The 17,117-nt window shown below is 36.0% G+C and overlaps 1 protein-coding gene across 2 annotated transcripts in view; it reads right to left on the bottom strand.

Moving 5' to 3' along the window:
* The window catches only part of LOC145690882 (uncharacterized), a 29,737-nt gene extending 20,611 nt beyond the window's left edge, over positions 1–9,126 (bottom strand). Inside the window, exon 1 of one of the 2 annotated variants that reach the window (XM_081766286.1) lies at positions 8,211–9,126. In XM_081766286.1, coding sequence (XP_081622412.1) covers positions 8,211–8,575 — 365 coding nt within the window. In that variant the 5' untranslated portion in view covers positions 8,576–9,126. The remainder of the gene's footprint in view (positions 1–8,210) is intronic. The other variant, XM_081766287.1, reaches the window with a different exon arrangement.
* Between the last annotated feature and the right edge of the window lie 7,991 nt (positions 9,127–17,117).

The following is a 17,117-nucleotide window of genomic DNA, read 5'->3' as shown; positions in this document are numbered from 1 at the left end:
GAACTTCATCTCGAACAGCAAGCATATTTTTGAAATACATTCAGCCGTAGCCAGAAGGCATTGTAAACGAGTTACGTATGGCAACATCGCACGGAAAAAATGAATGCTGAATTGCATTCTAACCCGTTCCTACTACTATTACTACTACTACTACTACTATTACTTTTGTTATGGATCTGTATAGTACAAGGGCAAACTTATTTTAATGAAGGAACTTTAATGAAAATTTAAAAAAATAATCGTTAAATTACTTTTTGAACATTATTTTTAATCTTTTCTAACGAAACAAGTGTTACAAATTATATAAAAATAATAAAAATAACTCTCCTTATGCAGGGTTTGAACCCACGCCAAAACAAACTTTTCTTACTACCATGTTGCGCTAGCTCACTCAGCTATGAAAGCCAACAGCATCTGGCGTTTACTTTGTGCTATATTTAGGTCATGACTTGTGACGTCACCAACAGGATCACGATATAGACGTCATTATTTTTGCTACATTGCAGAGCCCCCCGAGATTTGATCATCGTCTACTCGGGCTGAAATTGTCATTTGGAACAAACACTTTAATACGAAGCCAAAAATTTCCTTAAATAGAGCAGTAATATTACAATCAAGGGCTCCATATAGTAAGTATTTCTTTAGTTACCTACCCCTAACCACAAAGGGCCATCACGGTAGAATAAAAAATCCTACGTGATATTCCAATCATGAAGGGGGAAAGGATGTTATATTTCTTATTCATTATGTCTGCCGTGCTTATCAGAAATTACTTTCTGTTGGCAAGGTAATGAAATGAGAGGTGCAAAATAAAACGTCGTGCCGTCTCCCACATGGTTGGTCGAATTATTACTAAAGAAAGAATTTTAAACTAAGATGTATAAAGTTACTATATTAGATCAGGATGGAATATTCAGGATTATTATTATTATTATTATTATACAATGTCTTTGGAGCATCGAAATTGTGTAAGACGAACGATGGTATGTAGAGGTTTAAGATGGGTGATTATAGGGGAGGAAAAACCAGGAAAGATTATGTGCTGAAGGTAAGAACCAATAATCATTGTACAATAGGTTGCTTTTACGTAGAATATCACTTACTTGAGTTCTCCTCCTTTGGGCTACTTACCTCATGTGGTAAATTAAAAATAATTTCAATTCAAAACAAATACATTGTAAAACTTTTCCGTAATTAAACATCTAAGGAAAATTAAACATTTAACAGCGAAATCTGTTATCAAAATGTCCAAACAAGTAGACAGAAGACTATTAAATGACAAATATTGTGAAACTTTATAAAATTCTCTAAATTGGAATTAATGTTTACTGGGAAACATTCGTTATGCACCAGCGAGCATATTGTAAGCAGTGAGCACAGGGAAAATAATTACGAAACTCTTTGCAAACAAAAATTAGAGAAACTAATGCAAGTGCGACAACGACATTTTTTCCTTTTTTTGTATCGTCATAAGTTTTACACATATGTTACAATTTGATTCCTTCCCACATAAAAAATAAATAAAATAACCATAGTAGTGAAAATCACAATTACACTTCTATGGGGTTCGAACCAACTAACTCCGGCATACAGACTCGTTAGTTTAACTAACTGAGCTATTTGTTTTCTTACGTGAACTGAGCCTGTTCTACGATAAAGATGTTTCTTCATAGGATCGACTACCGATTCGTCCTTTTCCATACGTAATTTCCACTTTTTGCTCTATCTAGACGTTAATACTTGGCATAGATCCATATATTTGGAGTTTGCAGATAATGCACGTAATAAGACATATTAGAAATGTTTCGTTTTTAGATATAATCCACATTTCTCTCAATGACATAGATGTCACTGCTTCCTGCTGAACTGCAGAATTCCCTCGCGTTCTTGGAAATTTCCCACTTTAGCAGAGTTGGTAATTATCTTGATTTCGGTCGATTTAATATATTTTGCTTCTAATTTATTCTTTTAAGCTAATATCTAACACAAATATTAAAAGCGGGTTTGTTATTAACCTGTCCTGCAGGGGAAACCTTCCGAAATTTCCAACATATAAACAAAACGGAGATATTTTAAGAGATCTTCACAAAAAAAAAGACATACTATTTATTTTGCTGATAGTAGTACTAGTAGAAAATTATCTGAAAAAATGCTGCTGCCCATCAACAAAAATTGAGATTATTGAAGATTCGAAATCGATTTTTACTCATAATGGCCATATCAGTTTAAATGAAAACTACAGAGAAAAAATCATCGGCACAGTTTTCAAATATATTAAGATTCTATTTTGTCAAAAAAGATACTTTGCATAGTTATTTTTTATTGATAAATCTATTCTTTATATTTTGTTCTCAAGCAAATCTAAAATGAAAAATACAAAATCATGCGGAACTTTTATCTAGTGTCATTCTTATGTCTGGCTAAAATCTAAAAGCAAAGTAAAAAAAAAAAAAAAAAATTCACTCACTTAGTAAGAAAGACCTCATCTCAGATTACATCCTCTGCAGTTAGAAGTAACTGGCATAGGTGTTAATGTGTTTCAAAAAGAACGATTGAAAGATTGTGCGTGATTTGTACGAGGGTATTCTCACATTCTTTTAAATTTCTAAATAAAATATGAATTCACTTCACTCGTCTACGATCTGAAATTATATCACCCGCAATTAGAAGTATCGTAGGAGCCGTTCTCAGCACCAATTTTACTCCGCCTTAAGTTGAGCCCATCTCACACGGATCTGAACTAAGGCCTCAAACAAGGCTACAACTTAACAGTGTTGCTTAACTCAAACCTCCATACAATTTATTTTATCTTGAGGTATGTAGGGGTCTCAGACGATCCTTAAAACTAAGTAGGTTTTACCAGCAGAGCCTCTCGTGGTCGCTGTATTAAAACAAACGAAAAGCGTGTTACGCAAATTGTAAACATTATTGTTTTTTTATTTCACGATATGAGTTCATATGAAGAGGATGAAATAGCCATACCAGCGATATCTGTTCTGTTGCTGACACAAAATCCGCCCTCCCCACCCCTTAAAAAAGAGAGAGAGTAAAGAGGAGCTGGTGGACAAGAGAGTGAATTCTTGGCCGCAATAATGCACAGGAAAGCACCGTATTTTCAATTGTGAATAATGGACTAATTACAAATCCTCGTTAATAAAATAATAATTATAAAAAAAATACAGAATGGATTATTCAGTTCCATACCCTATTGAAGTTAGTAACTCCGAAAATTCAGCAGCAAGATAAGAACATGAGGGAGTCTGTATCAACTGAAAAATGGTCTGTAGATTTTTGGATCCACTAGATTGTAAAACTGAAAATCAAATGTCTTGTCCAAATATGTAAATGAGCAGAGTTATCAGGCGCGGAAAAGGCGCTAAAATAAAGAAGAGCAATTTTCTAGTATAGGTATTGAGTGCATCCTCTCAGCTCAGTACCCACAAAAAATGCCCACATAGCCCATGAAATCAACTTATATCCACTGGGAACCCATCTCATGCACTACACCTGGAATTTTTGTATTGAGTTAGCATTGTAGAATTGTTCCCTAAAATTTCACAAAAGCCACATAACACTGATATCCACAAACTTTAAACCTCCAAACAATTTAAATTTACATGTAAGTGGCTTTTCTAAATTTGACTCTACTAAAGATATTATAAACATACTAAATGTTACAAACAATTTTGTCAACATTTGCGCATAAATATGTATGTTCACAATATTTGCAAGATACTTTCTTATCTTTAAAATTTTGCAAGTAACATTGTCACAAACGACCTTTCTTCCTTCCCATTTCTCGACATTTCATGCATTAATTCACATGTAAGAGAAGTCCGAGTACCTCTTCAGAAATTCAAGTCAGAGAGAGGAGACAGACCGACGTCTATTACTAACAGCGATTCTGAGTTTGTTAATAGTATTTCATCTCTATTTCCGCATAATGCTAAATTACTTTACACAATGGTTCCTTTTCATCATTTGTAAATTAGTACTTTGCTAATTTTGGCTATTATTTAACATTCGGGGGGGGCGAGTTCTTGCATCTACATTTTTTCGATATTCTATTCCGATGGGGTTGTCTTACGGTTTCATACGTTAAATCACGTTACCAACATTAAATTCAAACTGCATTGTAGAGCAAGCGTTAGCGAATGAAGGCTGGATAGAGCCCCGCAGGGCACGTTATTTTCTATCTTCGTTAACAACAATTCACTTTCTTTTCTCACATAAATCACTTCCACTTACCTTTACGGTTTATACAAATCCCCTACTGCCCTAAAAAAAATGTTCCGTATGTTCTTGACTACTTGAACACCACTATCAACTCGTTTCTTCCGTAAATTATCTTACCTTTTGCTAGTTTTAACCCCCAAATACTAAACAATTACTTTACTTTTTTGGGCAAATGGAAATGGAACTTAAAACATCATATTATTAGTTATATCAAGAACAGTCAAAGAATGATTTTTTTTAAAGCTTCAACTTCTTTAAAACCTACAAGTAAATCATAACATATTGAAATAAAGTAATTAATCATATGGTTCTTATAATTTGGAAGATAAAATAAGCTAATGGATATAGATTCCTTCCCGGGAATTTATAGACCACGGAAAAAAACGGGAATATTCCCATTTTTTAAATTCCTTCACACCGGGAATATTCCCACTGCCCATCAATATCGTCGAGCACCCATACTGTAAATATATACAAGAATTGAAGAGAAATCCGTAATCAATAATAAAGTAATCATTTTTTCATTAACATACGAACTACATAAGATTTTCATGGGTTGTATCGATCACTCTTATGATTATTACTATTAATTGGTATAGCCTGCAGCTAGTCTATGTGTGTTAAGTCGTTTCCAAATTGTATATTCTTAACTTACGTTCGAGGTATCTCCCATGAGTGTAGGACAAAATCCAAGAGGACAAAATCCAAACTAAATTCTGGTAAGGCGGACAAAGTCCAAGGAGCAGTATCATGTGCGTAGCTGTGGTATGTGCCTGTGAACACCCTAATTAAATTTTATGTTTGTTTCTTTCTTCAATTGTCATGCATTCTAAAGTTTTATCTGTAATTCTTCAATTTATTGAAATAATATTTCATTTACATTTAAAGAACTGAAAATCCAATAAAATATGTAAGATTGACACAGTAAGAGTGCAGATGAGCTTTAATTACTCATAAAATAGTCTGGTCACTGCTAGGACATGCCCAGGTGAATCCAATTTAGGATGATCAGAAATATTTTGACTAAAAAGAGTATATTCACATAAATTAAACAGAAAATGAAAGCACTGGCTTGCTATACCAGAGATAACACATAACAGCAAAGCAGCCCAGTCTTAAAAAGAAGTACACCACTTAATTCTATTATATTTTTTGAGAATTAAAGTAAAAATAAAATTTAGAAGATATAATATAGATAAAAAAATACTTCTCTACCCTCAAAGTATTTACTTCAGTTACACTTGTCAAAATAACCAATAATATATACATTTTCATTTAGTTTGTCTAGACACATTTTCACATTTCCATTTTCTAGATAACACTTTTACACTATTTAATTCACACACATTATTACATTATTAAAAATACACACTACATATTTCACATTTTGATCATTTCTGACGAAAATTTGATTAGTATATCATAATTATTTGGTTCAAAATATACAGTGGCGTGGCGTGACACTTTCACAGCTGTTACCGGTTGTTGTTTTAACAAGTATCTCTAGTTTTTCAATATCAGAAAATCTAGTCCTTTTTTCCTTTTAGCGTATCAATCATAAGCATTGGCAACGATTTTTCAGGGGGGAGTCATCCCACTTCATTTACTTTGATCTTTTGAAAAGTGTGGCTTTTCAAGTTCTTCCATTTTTACTAAACATAATCGAAACCGTCTCTCAGTGAACTTAGATATTCTTCAAACTCATTTATTTTTTTCTGCTAAAACTTACATCATGAATTTCCTTCTGTAAGATAGTGAAAAAGATTTCTTATCTTGATCCTATAACATAAAACAGTTCAAGTAAAAAATTGAAATCAAAATTTTGAAGGGTTTGGTAGAATTTTGCTGCACGAACTCTGGTTTGAGAATCTCATTCGTCGATATTTTCGTCATGGATTTAAAGAGTCCTAACAGTTCATCTTTAAAGCTATACAGCACATAATTTATCCTACTTCTATAGTTCCACCTTGTGTTTGAGGCTGTTGGGATATTTTTCTTGACCACACGGGCCGGTAGCCAGCCCAAAAATGTAGGGAGGCGGCTGAAGTTAAGGGGGACAGATCCAACCTTATTATATTTCATCACCTTATTATAGTTCATTTGCAAATCTTAGGGAGACAGCAAAAATTTAGAGGGACTTGGCCCCCCTAAACCTCCCTAGATACGGGCCTGTGACTACATAGTCCAAAGCATTTGTTCTTTTTGAAGACTTCGAGAATAAAGAAGCAAGTCACGACATGGTTTTAGAAAAAAAACTTACACCGTTTTGTACAGTCAACGGACTTTCCTAAAACTAAATGAAGCCTATGGGCATGACAATGAAAAAAATACACTTCTGTATATCTTTGTTTAACAAGAGGCTGCTGCTTCCTACCTCACCAACCATAACCGAAGCTCCATCGTATGTTTGAGCAACAAGTTTTCCGTCCGTATTGAAAACTAGTCAGACTGTCAAACACAATGCGGGACAGTCAAACTACGGTATAGTGAAGACGATTGCACAGTTCTTTTTCAACACATCAAACTGCATCAAAGTGCAAATTGAACTAGTAGGCAAGAGGCTAGGGCTGGAAATTTGCTGAATCGAAAGTAGGTATTCTATACTAAATTAAAAACAAAATATTTGCAACTTAATGAGCATAAATCTTAAATAATAATAAATATACGAATTAGAAGGAGCGGCGGGAAACATCTCTACTTCTCTCTCATTATCATTACTATGAAATTGTATACTGTTAAGACAATGAAATAACTTTACGAATACGGAAATTACAGCATAATTTCCATACTTGGATTAGGAAGCAAACGATACTGTATAGTTGAATCACACTGCCAGCTCGTCAGCTCGATCCTCTATAGCGAGGGGAGAGCGAGTAGAATAAACATGCTGATGATATTCTAGATTCTCCTTGTTTTGACAGGAAACGTTCCTATTTTTTCCTGTTCCACTCAGCCGAACGGTAACATAAGGGCCATTCCGAAAATACGAGCGCGCAGGATGCTTCTGGCCCTGGCTGGCACGCTAAAAGGTGCTTCTGAAGTGAATGACCGCTATCGGGGTTCGCGTTACCTCTGAAATCTATGGTATCAACAAGAATATGTTCCTATTTGGCGCTGGCAGTGTAAATGCGGCATAGGCCGTCCGAACTTTTTTTTTTAAAAAAAAGAAAAGAAAGGAAAGGAAAATATGTAAACATCTTCCCATGTTGATGATGAAATTTAGACATATTAAAACAACGAAAACTGTCATATTTTTACCGTTACCGCCGGTAACAGCGGTAATATGCACTACACGTCCCTGAAAATATACATAAAACACTACCAACAAACAAACCAAGACTTCTGTATGCCACCTCATAAGAATGGAATTAAAATACTCCAATGATTGGTGTCACAATAATATGTTGAGTGTCTTAAATGTATTATATTGTATATAATAAAATTGAGAAGAAAATACATACTTTTACAATGTATTTGTACACACATAATATTTTTACATACTTTCGTATGGATGTGATAAGTAATTAAAGCTCATCTTCACTCTTACTGTGACAATCATACATGTTTTATTGGATTTTCAGTTCTTTAAAAGTAAATGAAATGTTATTTCAATAAATTGAAGAATTACAGATAAAACTTTAGAATGCATGACAATTGAAGAAAGAATCAAACATACAATTTAATTAGGGTGTTTACAGGCGCATATCACAACTGTGAACATGATACTGTTCCTTGGATTTTATCCGCTTGGATTTTGTCCGCCTTGTCAGAATTTAGCTTGGATTTTGTCCTCTTGGATTTTGTCCGCTTGGATTTTGTCCTCTTGGATTTTATCCGCTTGGATTTTGTCCGCGCCCCATCTCCCATACCTAAATAATTCTCGTGAAATATTATTTTTAACCTATAAACTTTCCGAACCGATGTAACCCTATTATCAACCTGAACCAATTGCAATATAAAAAATTGAACATTACCTTTCTGGCCGAACTGAATTTAAACGTTTTGTTGTTAATTGTTGGTAGTCATTACAGTACGACGCGCAAGTCTCTTGAACCTCTATGTTTCTTAGTACTTCTATACCACTTTCAAATGCAGGACCTTCTACTGCTAATTCTGATTTCACCCTATCAACTTTTAGTTCCACATCCAGAGAACTCATAGCACTATCATTGTCCATTGTTTGCTCTCCTTCCGTTGTAGATAATATTAATTTTTTATTGTCAGATATCAGTTCGTCTGTACACAATTTCTCTTCGAGTGGGTCTTCCTGAGGCAAGTCACAATCAATTTCTTCTTTGCACATCAATAATTCCAACTTAACAGACGCCTCACCAGCCATTTTGACTTCAAATTTAGTAAGAAATGGGCACTGTTCTTATACTCTATTATATGTTATGCTGTCAGAGTTATGAAATGATTACAAGAACTTTCACAGAAGCAACATAAATACTTCCAATCAAACATATGATCAGACAGAATAATTGATATTTTTAAACAATTATATATTCTTCTTCTTCTTCTTCTTCTCAGTTCAAGGTACCTAGTAACAAAGCTCTTTAGCAGTTATTGAGTGTATTAAGCGTATAATAAATTAACAAAAGTGTATTACGTAACAAAGGATTTAAAGTATAGAATAAATAAGTATAGGATGAAAGTTAGTAATGGGTAGTTCCGGAATGATTCGTTCCGAAAGAACGAATCCTTCAGAGGAATGAAAGGAACGAATCTCTGAAAGGAATCGGATTTATTTGGGCGGATTCACTCACGGGATGGATTTACTCAGCAAGTTTACGTATTGAATCAGTGGATTCAGTTGTTGGATCCAGATGGCGGAACCAAACAACAGACGAGTGCATTGCTATGAATGGAATCGGATTGATATGGATGGGACAAAAACAGTAGCAAAGAATAGACCGCCACTGCACAACAAGGAAGCAAATAATGCCCGTACGTGCATGTCTGGAAACAAGCAATCTTTTTACCCGCTCTCCTGTCACTTTTCCGACCACCGCAACTGCTCTCCCAACTTGTGAAGAGGGGAGATCGGCAGCTAGTCTTATCACTATTTTTTCTTTCTTTTCTTTTGTTTTTACTGTTTCACTGGTGTTCGCCGTTACCAGGTCTATAGATTTTTATTGCAAGACAGATAATAAAACTATTTGCTGTAACACACAAGCAATATCTTATTTAATATATTCTGATGTAATGCGCATATAACCCTATACTAATATAAAATTCGCAATTGTTTTTTTGATTAGGTTTTAATGATTATTTCAACACCAAGATAATATGAAATAGGATTTAATGGACAAGATAGGACTTCTATCCAAGGCAAATATCCTCACCGAAATCAAACCCGGGACCACTTACACAAAGAGTAGGTGCATTAACAACTCTCGACCATCAAGAGGAAAAGTACAAGCAAGCCGAAACTCCTTACAATGAATTTTGAAATGAAATGAAATCTTCAAGTTTTACGTCGCCGTTTACGTCGGTTACGCTAAAGGAGGCGGTGATAACGAAAGATGAGTGAGATGGTGGAATGAAGAAAATGGGAGGAAACGGGAGAACCCCGAGAAAACCCACCAGCACGGCGTTTGTCCACCACAAGGCTCACACGGCGCGAGCTGGGATCGAACCAGGGACCCCAAACACCGGATCTTAACGCTCTTCCAATGAGCCACCACACTTTCCCCCCCGAACCACACGAGTTGCCACAGGAAATATAACTCGAGTCTTCCGCGAGGAAAACAGAATTCCGCATAATGTTTGTTGTTATTATTATTATTATTATTATTATTATTATTATTATTATTATTATTATTATTATTATTATTATTTTACATTTTATTAAAAATATGTAATACTCAAAATCAGGATAGAAAATTGCCCCTACCCTCTCCAAGTGACACTCCTACAAATGGAAGCCCGAGATTTCGTTTGTTGTTGCTGGTATTATGTATTTAAATAAATAGTAAGATCGAAAACAACAGAACATTTACTTTTTTTGTGTTTAATAGTCATGTAAAAAAGAATGAGAAGAAGAAGAAAAAGAAGACCACATATTACTCTTTAACAGTTTCAACGTGTAGGCCTACTCTTAGCAAGATGCTTTAATAAAACAAAATGCTTAAAATAAACAAACAATATCTGTATCTGCTCTTGTCCTATGTGCAATATTATCTCTGTCTTCTCAGGAAAAAAATGGAACCTTGTGAACACGTTTGAAAACACCGTAATCCCTCCTTTTGTTTCTACTCATTTCAATTTCTTACACCACCACACTGCAGCAACTTCTCAGGCGATAAGAATGATTTGACTACTTTAGGTGAAAAGACGAAACGAATTGGAGAGCCATATGAAAACTCAGAATTATTCCGACTTATCGGAACAAAAGGATTCGATCTAGAGAGGAATGAATCCTTGTTTGAGGGAATCAAATCAAATAAAAAAAAACACACACACACAGAATCATTTAACTTTGCGGAACGCATTTTCGCCGATCACAAGAGTTTCGTCCAATACATGGCTCAAGTAGAATTCTATTGGCCTAACTCGATGACGTCACGAAGTTTCAATTTCAACTTGCTAAGATTGTTGGAATCATTTCTTTCTCTGTTGTGTGTGTGTGATCCGTGTGTATGTGTAAGAAAGAGAAAGAGAGAGAGAGAGAGAGAGAGATGGAATTATAAATACTTTTAAATGTAAATACGTTGTATTATAGTTATTCATTTACGTTCACTTTCTAAGCCGTACAAATATATTATACTCAAATAATCTTTGAACCAGTAAGAATTTTTAAATAAAAACAGTCCACTTGATTTTTTTTACTATCTACACTTTCAACATTTTTGTTAAATTATATGTCAGTCACTGGCGCACAAATCCCGAGGTATGAGGGGTACACGTCCCCTCCAAATCTTATGGGGCCGCGGTGGGTCAGTGGTAGAGCTTTCACCTCTGGTGCTTGGGGTCCAGGGTTCGATCCCAGCCCCCACCAAGTGAACTTTGTGGTGGATAAACACCGTGTGCGTGGGTTTTCTCAGGGTTCTCCCGTTTCATCCCACTTTCTTCATTCCACCATTTCATTCATTACTCATCATCACCGTCTCCTTTAGCCTACCCGGCATAACCGTTGGACGTAAAACTCAAAGATTCCATTTCATTTTTCCCTCTAAATCTTGAAACTGGGGGAATAATCCAATTTGAAATGTGTTTTTATCGCGGGGGAGGAATGTGATGATTTGTAGCCGATTACCACAAAGGAAAGTGAGATGAAATCGATGTGTCCCCAGAATAAGATTCAAATCTGCCCGCCTCAAAATGTTGAAGAAAACTCTTCTCCTGGTCCTCCACATCATTGTTCTTCAGCTTCATAAATACTTTGAACATCGCTTAAAAACATGGAAACAGTTTTACTCCCTCCCACAATGCTGAAGACAGATTTGCGCCGCTGATGTTGTTTGATGGTGCGCGCATATTAATACACTATGCTTTTACAACGATCGTGTGCTTTGTAATGCAACACCAAAGTCTTGGCCTTGCTACATAACCATAAAGGTACAAAATATGTATTTCAAATGTTTTCCGGACTAATTTTACAATTCGTCTTTTTGTGCATCCAGAAGTATATCTAATTTAGAATTATTTTGCGACAAATAACATTGCTATAAGCTTATAGATAAACCATGTTCGGTACAATTGCGTGAGAAACGTCCACCTACTTGTGCTATTGATATATTGTCATTATTAGCTATAATTGTTTGGTCCATATTACCAATTGAAAAAGGTAATGTAAATTGCATTGCATTCAAGTTCAGCACACTAACATTATATTGAGACCTGGACCCACTGCTTAATGTGGAATCGAAGACTCTGAAAACAAGGACGCGTATGTTAACCAGATGGCCACGAAGGAACTAAGGATTAACATATGGTTACTTCCCTTAATAATAATAATAATAATAATAATAATAATAATAATAATAATAATAATAATAATAATAATAATAATAATAATAATAATAATAATAATAATAATAATATAGATTTGACACCAATGCTGAATCTGAAATCACAGATAGGTCAGACAAAAAGCACATATGTCATTTTGAGCGGAAGGGAGTTGGGCGTGAAATATCACGAAAGAGTGGGTGCTGGAGAAGCAAGGTTGGAAACCACTGTTTTAAACTGTATCTTAGCAAAGGAAGCGACCACTTGAACTTATATAACCACCCGCGTGTCACTTCTGCTTCGCCCTGCCCAAGTGCGAATTAGATTCCCTACTAACTTGTAGGGAGCACCTAGAATACGCACTTGAAAACACAATTACATCAAACAAGCTTTATCAGCAAAGGCACGACAATGACATCTGGCACAAAATACTTGTATATTTCGAATGAATGTGCAAACTGTAGGGCGTCGTCGTCTTTCTTTTTAACTCGTGTTGTAATGATTTAAATAATTTGTTTCGCTTCGAAAGCTTGAAAGAAAAGATTTGTTTCATAACCCACTGGAAACTGTAAGGGCCCTAAGGTTACTTGGGCACATCAGTTACACAGGGTAGGAGAGTTAAACGGAAGGTCAAGAGCTCTGACCCTAAAGAGTCTTAAAAAAATGTGTGTGTTCAAGCCCGTATCCACGGGGGAGGGTGCCCAAAATTTTCACAGTATGCTTGCAAATTAACTATAAAATGGTTGGATCGGGCCCGCCTAGCTTTTACCGCTCCCCCGCACACCCACATATGGGCTGGCTACGAGCCAGCGTGTGTTGCATTCGATGCAAATTACGTCCTGTGCTATTAGTTGGAAATTTACAAAAAAATGTAGTAATTTACATTTGATTTGAGTTTAGACTCCCTATCATCAGTGCGGCTACATGAGACATGACATGGGACCGAACCACTTAAGATCCTGCCAAGAATTACAGCAAGGCCTCTCGCACAAAGCCGCATACGTTATCCATATAGCTACGAGGGAGATTTGTGTAGTAATTCAGAAATAAAGAGGATGTTTTAAGAACTATGTTAAGGTATATACTGAATACGTAAATGAAGTATTAATTTATAAACAATAAAAAGGTTGCCTCATTCCCACGCAACTGTACATAGGAGAAGCAGGCATCCACGATATGCGACAATCGCCGTGACATTAGTAACACGAAGATCTCATTTATTACACTTTTACACTATGTGCTTTTGTGTGGGAGATTCCAGTTCGATTCTCGGTGGGAGCTCATGTGGTTGGGTCAAACGTTAACCTGTAGATTCACGTCTCATATAGCATCGGTTATCAAATGGGTGTTAAATTCATTCTTCCAACACTAGTAACAAAAATCAATAGTGTGAATAAAGTTAGTTTGATTTTATCGAAAAGGGAAATATTGATCATAGAAAAGTACACAGTGAAGTGATCATAAAAGGGAAATCGGAAAATACAGGAGCAGGGCAAACGTGTTCAGATTTCTGTAATTAGTACTTGGGCAGCACGTTTGAACTAGTTGTATAGTGTGTATTATTTTTATTTATACAGTGTTGTTTGAATAACAGCCGCTCCTGTGTATTCGGCTTCTTTCACCTCTATCTCTTCTCACTCTGCTCACTCCAGCTTTCACAATTTACAGTAGACACAATGAATAAATATTCTCGTAAAAGTGAACAAAAAGGAATGGAACAATCACTTCTGTTTCAGTTATTTTCATTGCACTTTTGCATACACATTGTATATCTGTATTTACTTGGTGGGCAAGCGTCAGTTAAATACCGGTACATTATGTACTATTTCTAACTTACCACTACCTCTCCTCATGTGCTGCACACATAACTTATAGCTATTACTTGAATTTAAACTTGGAGATTCCAGCTTTTAATATTCTTTGAAATCTCTACCTTCTTTAGTGATTTTCTTTAGCATGCCTAAGATTAATGAGCAATTAAAGTAAGGAATGTTATTCTTATTCGCTAGTACCAAAAGCTTAGTTGGAGAGTTCAATCATAAAATGAACAGAGTACAAAGTTTCAAGATCAGTGACGGAAGAAGAATCTTGAGCTGCTGTAACGTCACTATGAATCGTCCACATATCGTTGGTCTGTTCTGCAAAAACATATATCCAGTTTCACGTTGAAACCTCTTAGTGATGCTAGATGAGAGAGTTGTATTGATGCTGTCAAATCGTTTCGCTACCAACTAGGAGAAATTTACGATGCTCTTTTCGAAGCATCAAAGAACTCAAAGATAGACGTTATGGGCAAAATTAAGGCTTGTTCCCTGGCTAGGAAGCTCCTGAATTTTAATTTCGTTTGTGCTGTGGTGTTTTGGTATGAAGTTCTTTCTTGTGTTAATGTGGTTAGCCATATTTTCCAACAACAATCAGTGGACATTCAGCAAGCAGTTGATCTGCTTAAGGAAACCAAGTGTCGCCTTGAGAACATGCGAAGTGATGAAGGTTTCCAGAATATTTTGGTTGATGCCAAAGTAATTGCTGAAGAGCTCGACATTCAACCACAATTTGAAAATGAACCAAAACTCAAACGATCTAGAAAAGTCAAACGACAATTTTTGTATGAATCTGAAGACGAACCGATTAACCCTTTGGGGATCCCATGGTACAATTTGTACCATACGGGGTGTTTCATGGTACATTGCGTTATAACTCTCCTATTTGAGCTTTTTTGTCCGTTTTTTTTTTGTTTTTTTGTTTTTGTTTTTCAAGTCCAGAGGCATTGTAGAATACATTACGTATGGTTTCACACCTTCCTACGTCAAGACATAGGAGGTGATGACGTCATAAGTCTAAAATTTATATTTTCGTGTAATACTTTTTTGGGGGTGTTATCCCAGATAGCAAAAATGACTTGCAACAAACTTGCAGCAGATTTGCAATTCAAGTCTGGCAAACTTGCAGAAGACTTGTGATGCAAGTCTGCAAGTTTGATGCAAGTTTAATGCGAACTTCCTAGTTGACGCTCTTCGAACTTGTAGCACGCCTGCAGCGCAAGTGTATGGTAAGTTTGCAAAGAAAGTTTCTGCAAGGGGTTTACTTCCACAGCAAGCCTACTGCAAGTTTCCACTTGCACTTCAAGTGCACAGCAAGTTAGTGCAGGTTTGATGCAAGTCTCTGCAAGGATACCACTTACAGTGCAAGTCTACAGCAAGTTTGTAGTAAGTCTTCTGCAAGTATATACTTGCATTGCATTGCATGTCTTTTACAAACCGAACATTTACTGTATACGAACTCTCACAGTATATTTTTCTCAACAACTTTGTCAAACAATACACGTTTAAAATATAGATTATTTCTACATACTGGATAGTTACGTAATTATCTTAATTATCCACTTGTTTTAATGCTTCACACACTTCACACCTACTACAAATGGCGGCCTGGCGGGGAGATTTCTAAGATTAGAATTTTGTGCCACCTGTTGGCAGAAACTAGAACTGACACACTTGCTACAAAGTTGCAGCAAGCCTCCGAGGGAAGTAAAATCTAGCAAGTGAAAATCAAATTACGACATTTGCGGGTAACTCTTTTAAAACGCCTGCAGCAGGTGTACAGTGCACGGAAAGTCTAGCAAGTTGAAATCAAATATAGTGAAAGACTTGCTGCAAACCGACATGCTATTAGCGATGTAAAGTATTTTTGGCGGGCTTATTTTTGCACGTAGAACATTGAAATTTTGCACAAACATGCAGTCCACCGAGTAGTATTTACCAGATTTTTTCTTTCAGATTTCTACGTTAAAACAGGGGGGATCCAGAGGGTCAAAAAGTTGAAAAAAGGGAAATTTTTACCCAAAAGTCCCGTTTTTCCTCACTTTCCCGTCTTAGATACATGATGGAGACAAGCGAATGGTATCGCCTGAAAGGCAGTTCTACTCTGAAGAGGATGATGTGCGACACATGGCCCTAGAATAATTAGGGAAGTGTCAGGAAATTTTTAACAAAATATACTTCTGTATAGAGGAATTTTGGACATTTTCGGTATTATTTTTTGCGGGCTTATTTTTGCACGTAGAAGATGGAAATTGTGCGCAAACATTCAGTCCACCAAGTAGTATCTACCAGATTTTTTTTCAGATTTCTGCGTTAAAACAGGTGGGTACAGAGGGTCAAAAAGTTGAAAAAAGGGAAATTTTTACCCAAAAATCCCGTTTTTCCTCATTTTCCCGCCTTAGATACACGATGGAGACAAGTGAGACATACCGCCTGAAAGGCAGTTCTAAGCTGAAGAGGATGATGGGCGAAACATGACCCTAGGGTAATTAGGGATGTCTCAGGAAATTTTTTACCTGAGATCATGGTGTTACGGTAATTTGGGACATGGTAGGAATTCCTGATAAAATTTATCCCGCCCTTGGTATTCAAGATAGAAACTTGAAATTTGGCACACACATTCAGAATACCAAGTACTATTTATCAGATTTTTTTATATGTCTACGTTCAGACAGAGCCGCTCCAGAGGGGCCCAAAATGCGAGAAAAAATTTCCCTCCAAAATTTTCCCTTTGACATCATTTTTCCCACTCCTGGTATATGATACGAGCATGCAAGTGGTATCATTTGAACGCCAGCTCCATTCTGAAGGGAACGAGGTATGAACCATAATCCTAGGATAAATAGTGACGATGCAGTAGCTACTTGACTGAAAGTCTAAAAAAAGCCCAAAAAACCAGGTGCCAGAAAGGGCTAATGATCCATACAGTGCGTTTAAATGTAACTTATATTTTTGCACATTAGACACAATTATCTGTTCCCTGAATGAAAGATTTCAACAACTGAAGCAGCACAGCAAAATATTTGGGTTTTTGTATGACATCCATCCAATAACGGACAAAGAGTATTTACTAAAGTGTTGCAAGGACTTACAACTATCTTTAACAGA

The sequence above is a fragment of the Thermobia domestica genome, chromosome 7, assembly GCF_964235325.1.
Source record: "Thermobia domestica chromosome 7, izTheDome1.hap1.1, whole genome shotgun sequence".
NCBI classification, from domain to species: Eukaryota; Metazoa; Arthropoda; class Insecta; order Zygentoma; family Lepismatidae; genus Thermobia; species Thermobia domestica.
This window is presented reverse-complemented; position numbering and strand designations above follow the sequence as displayed.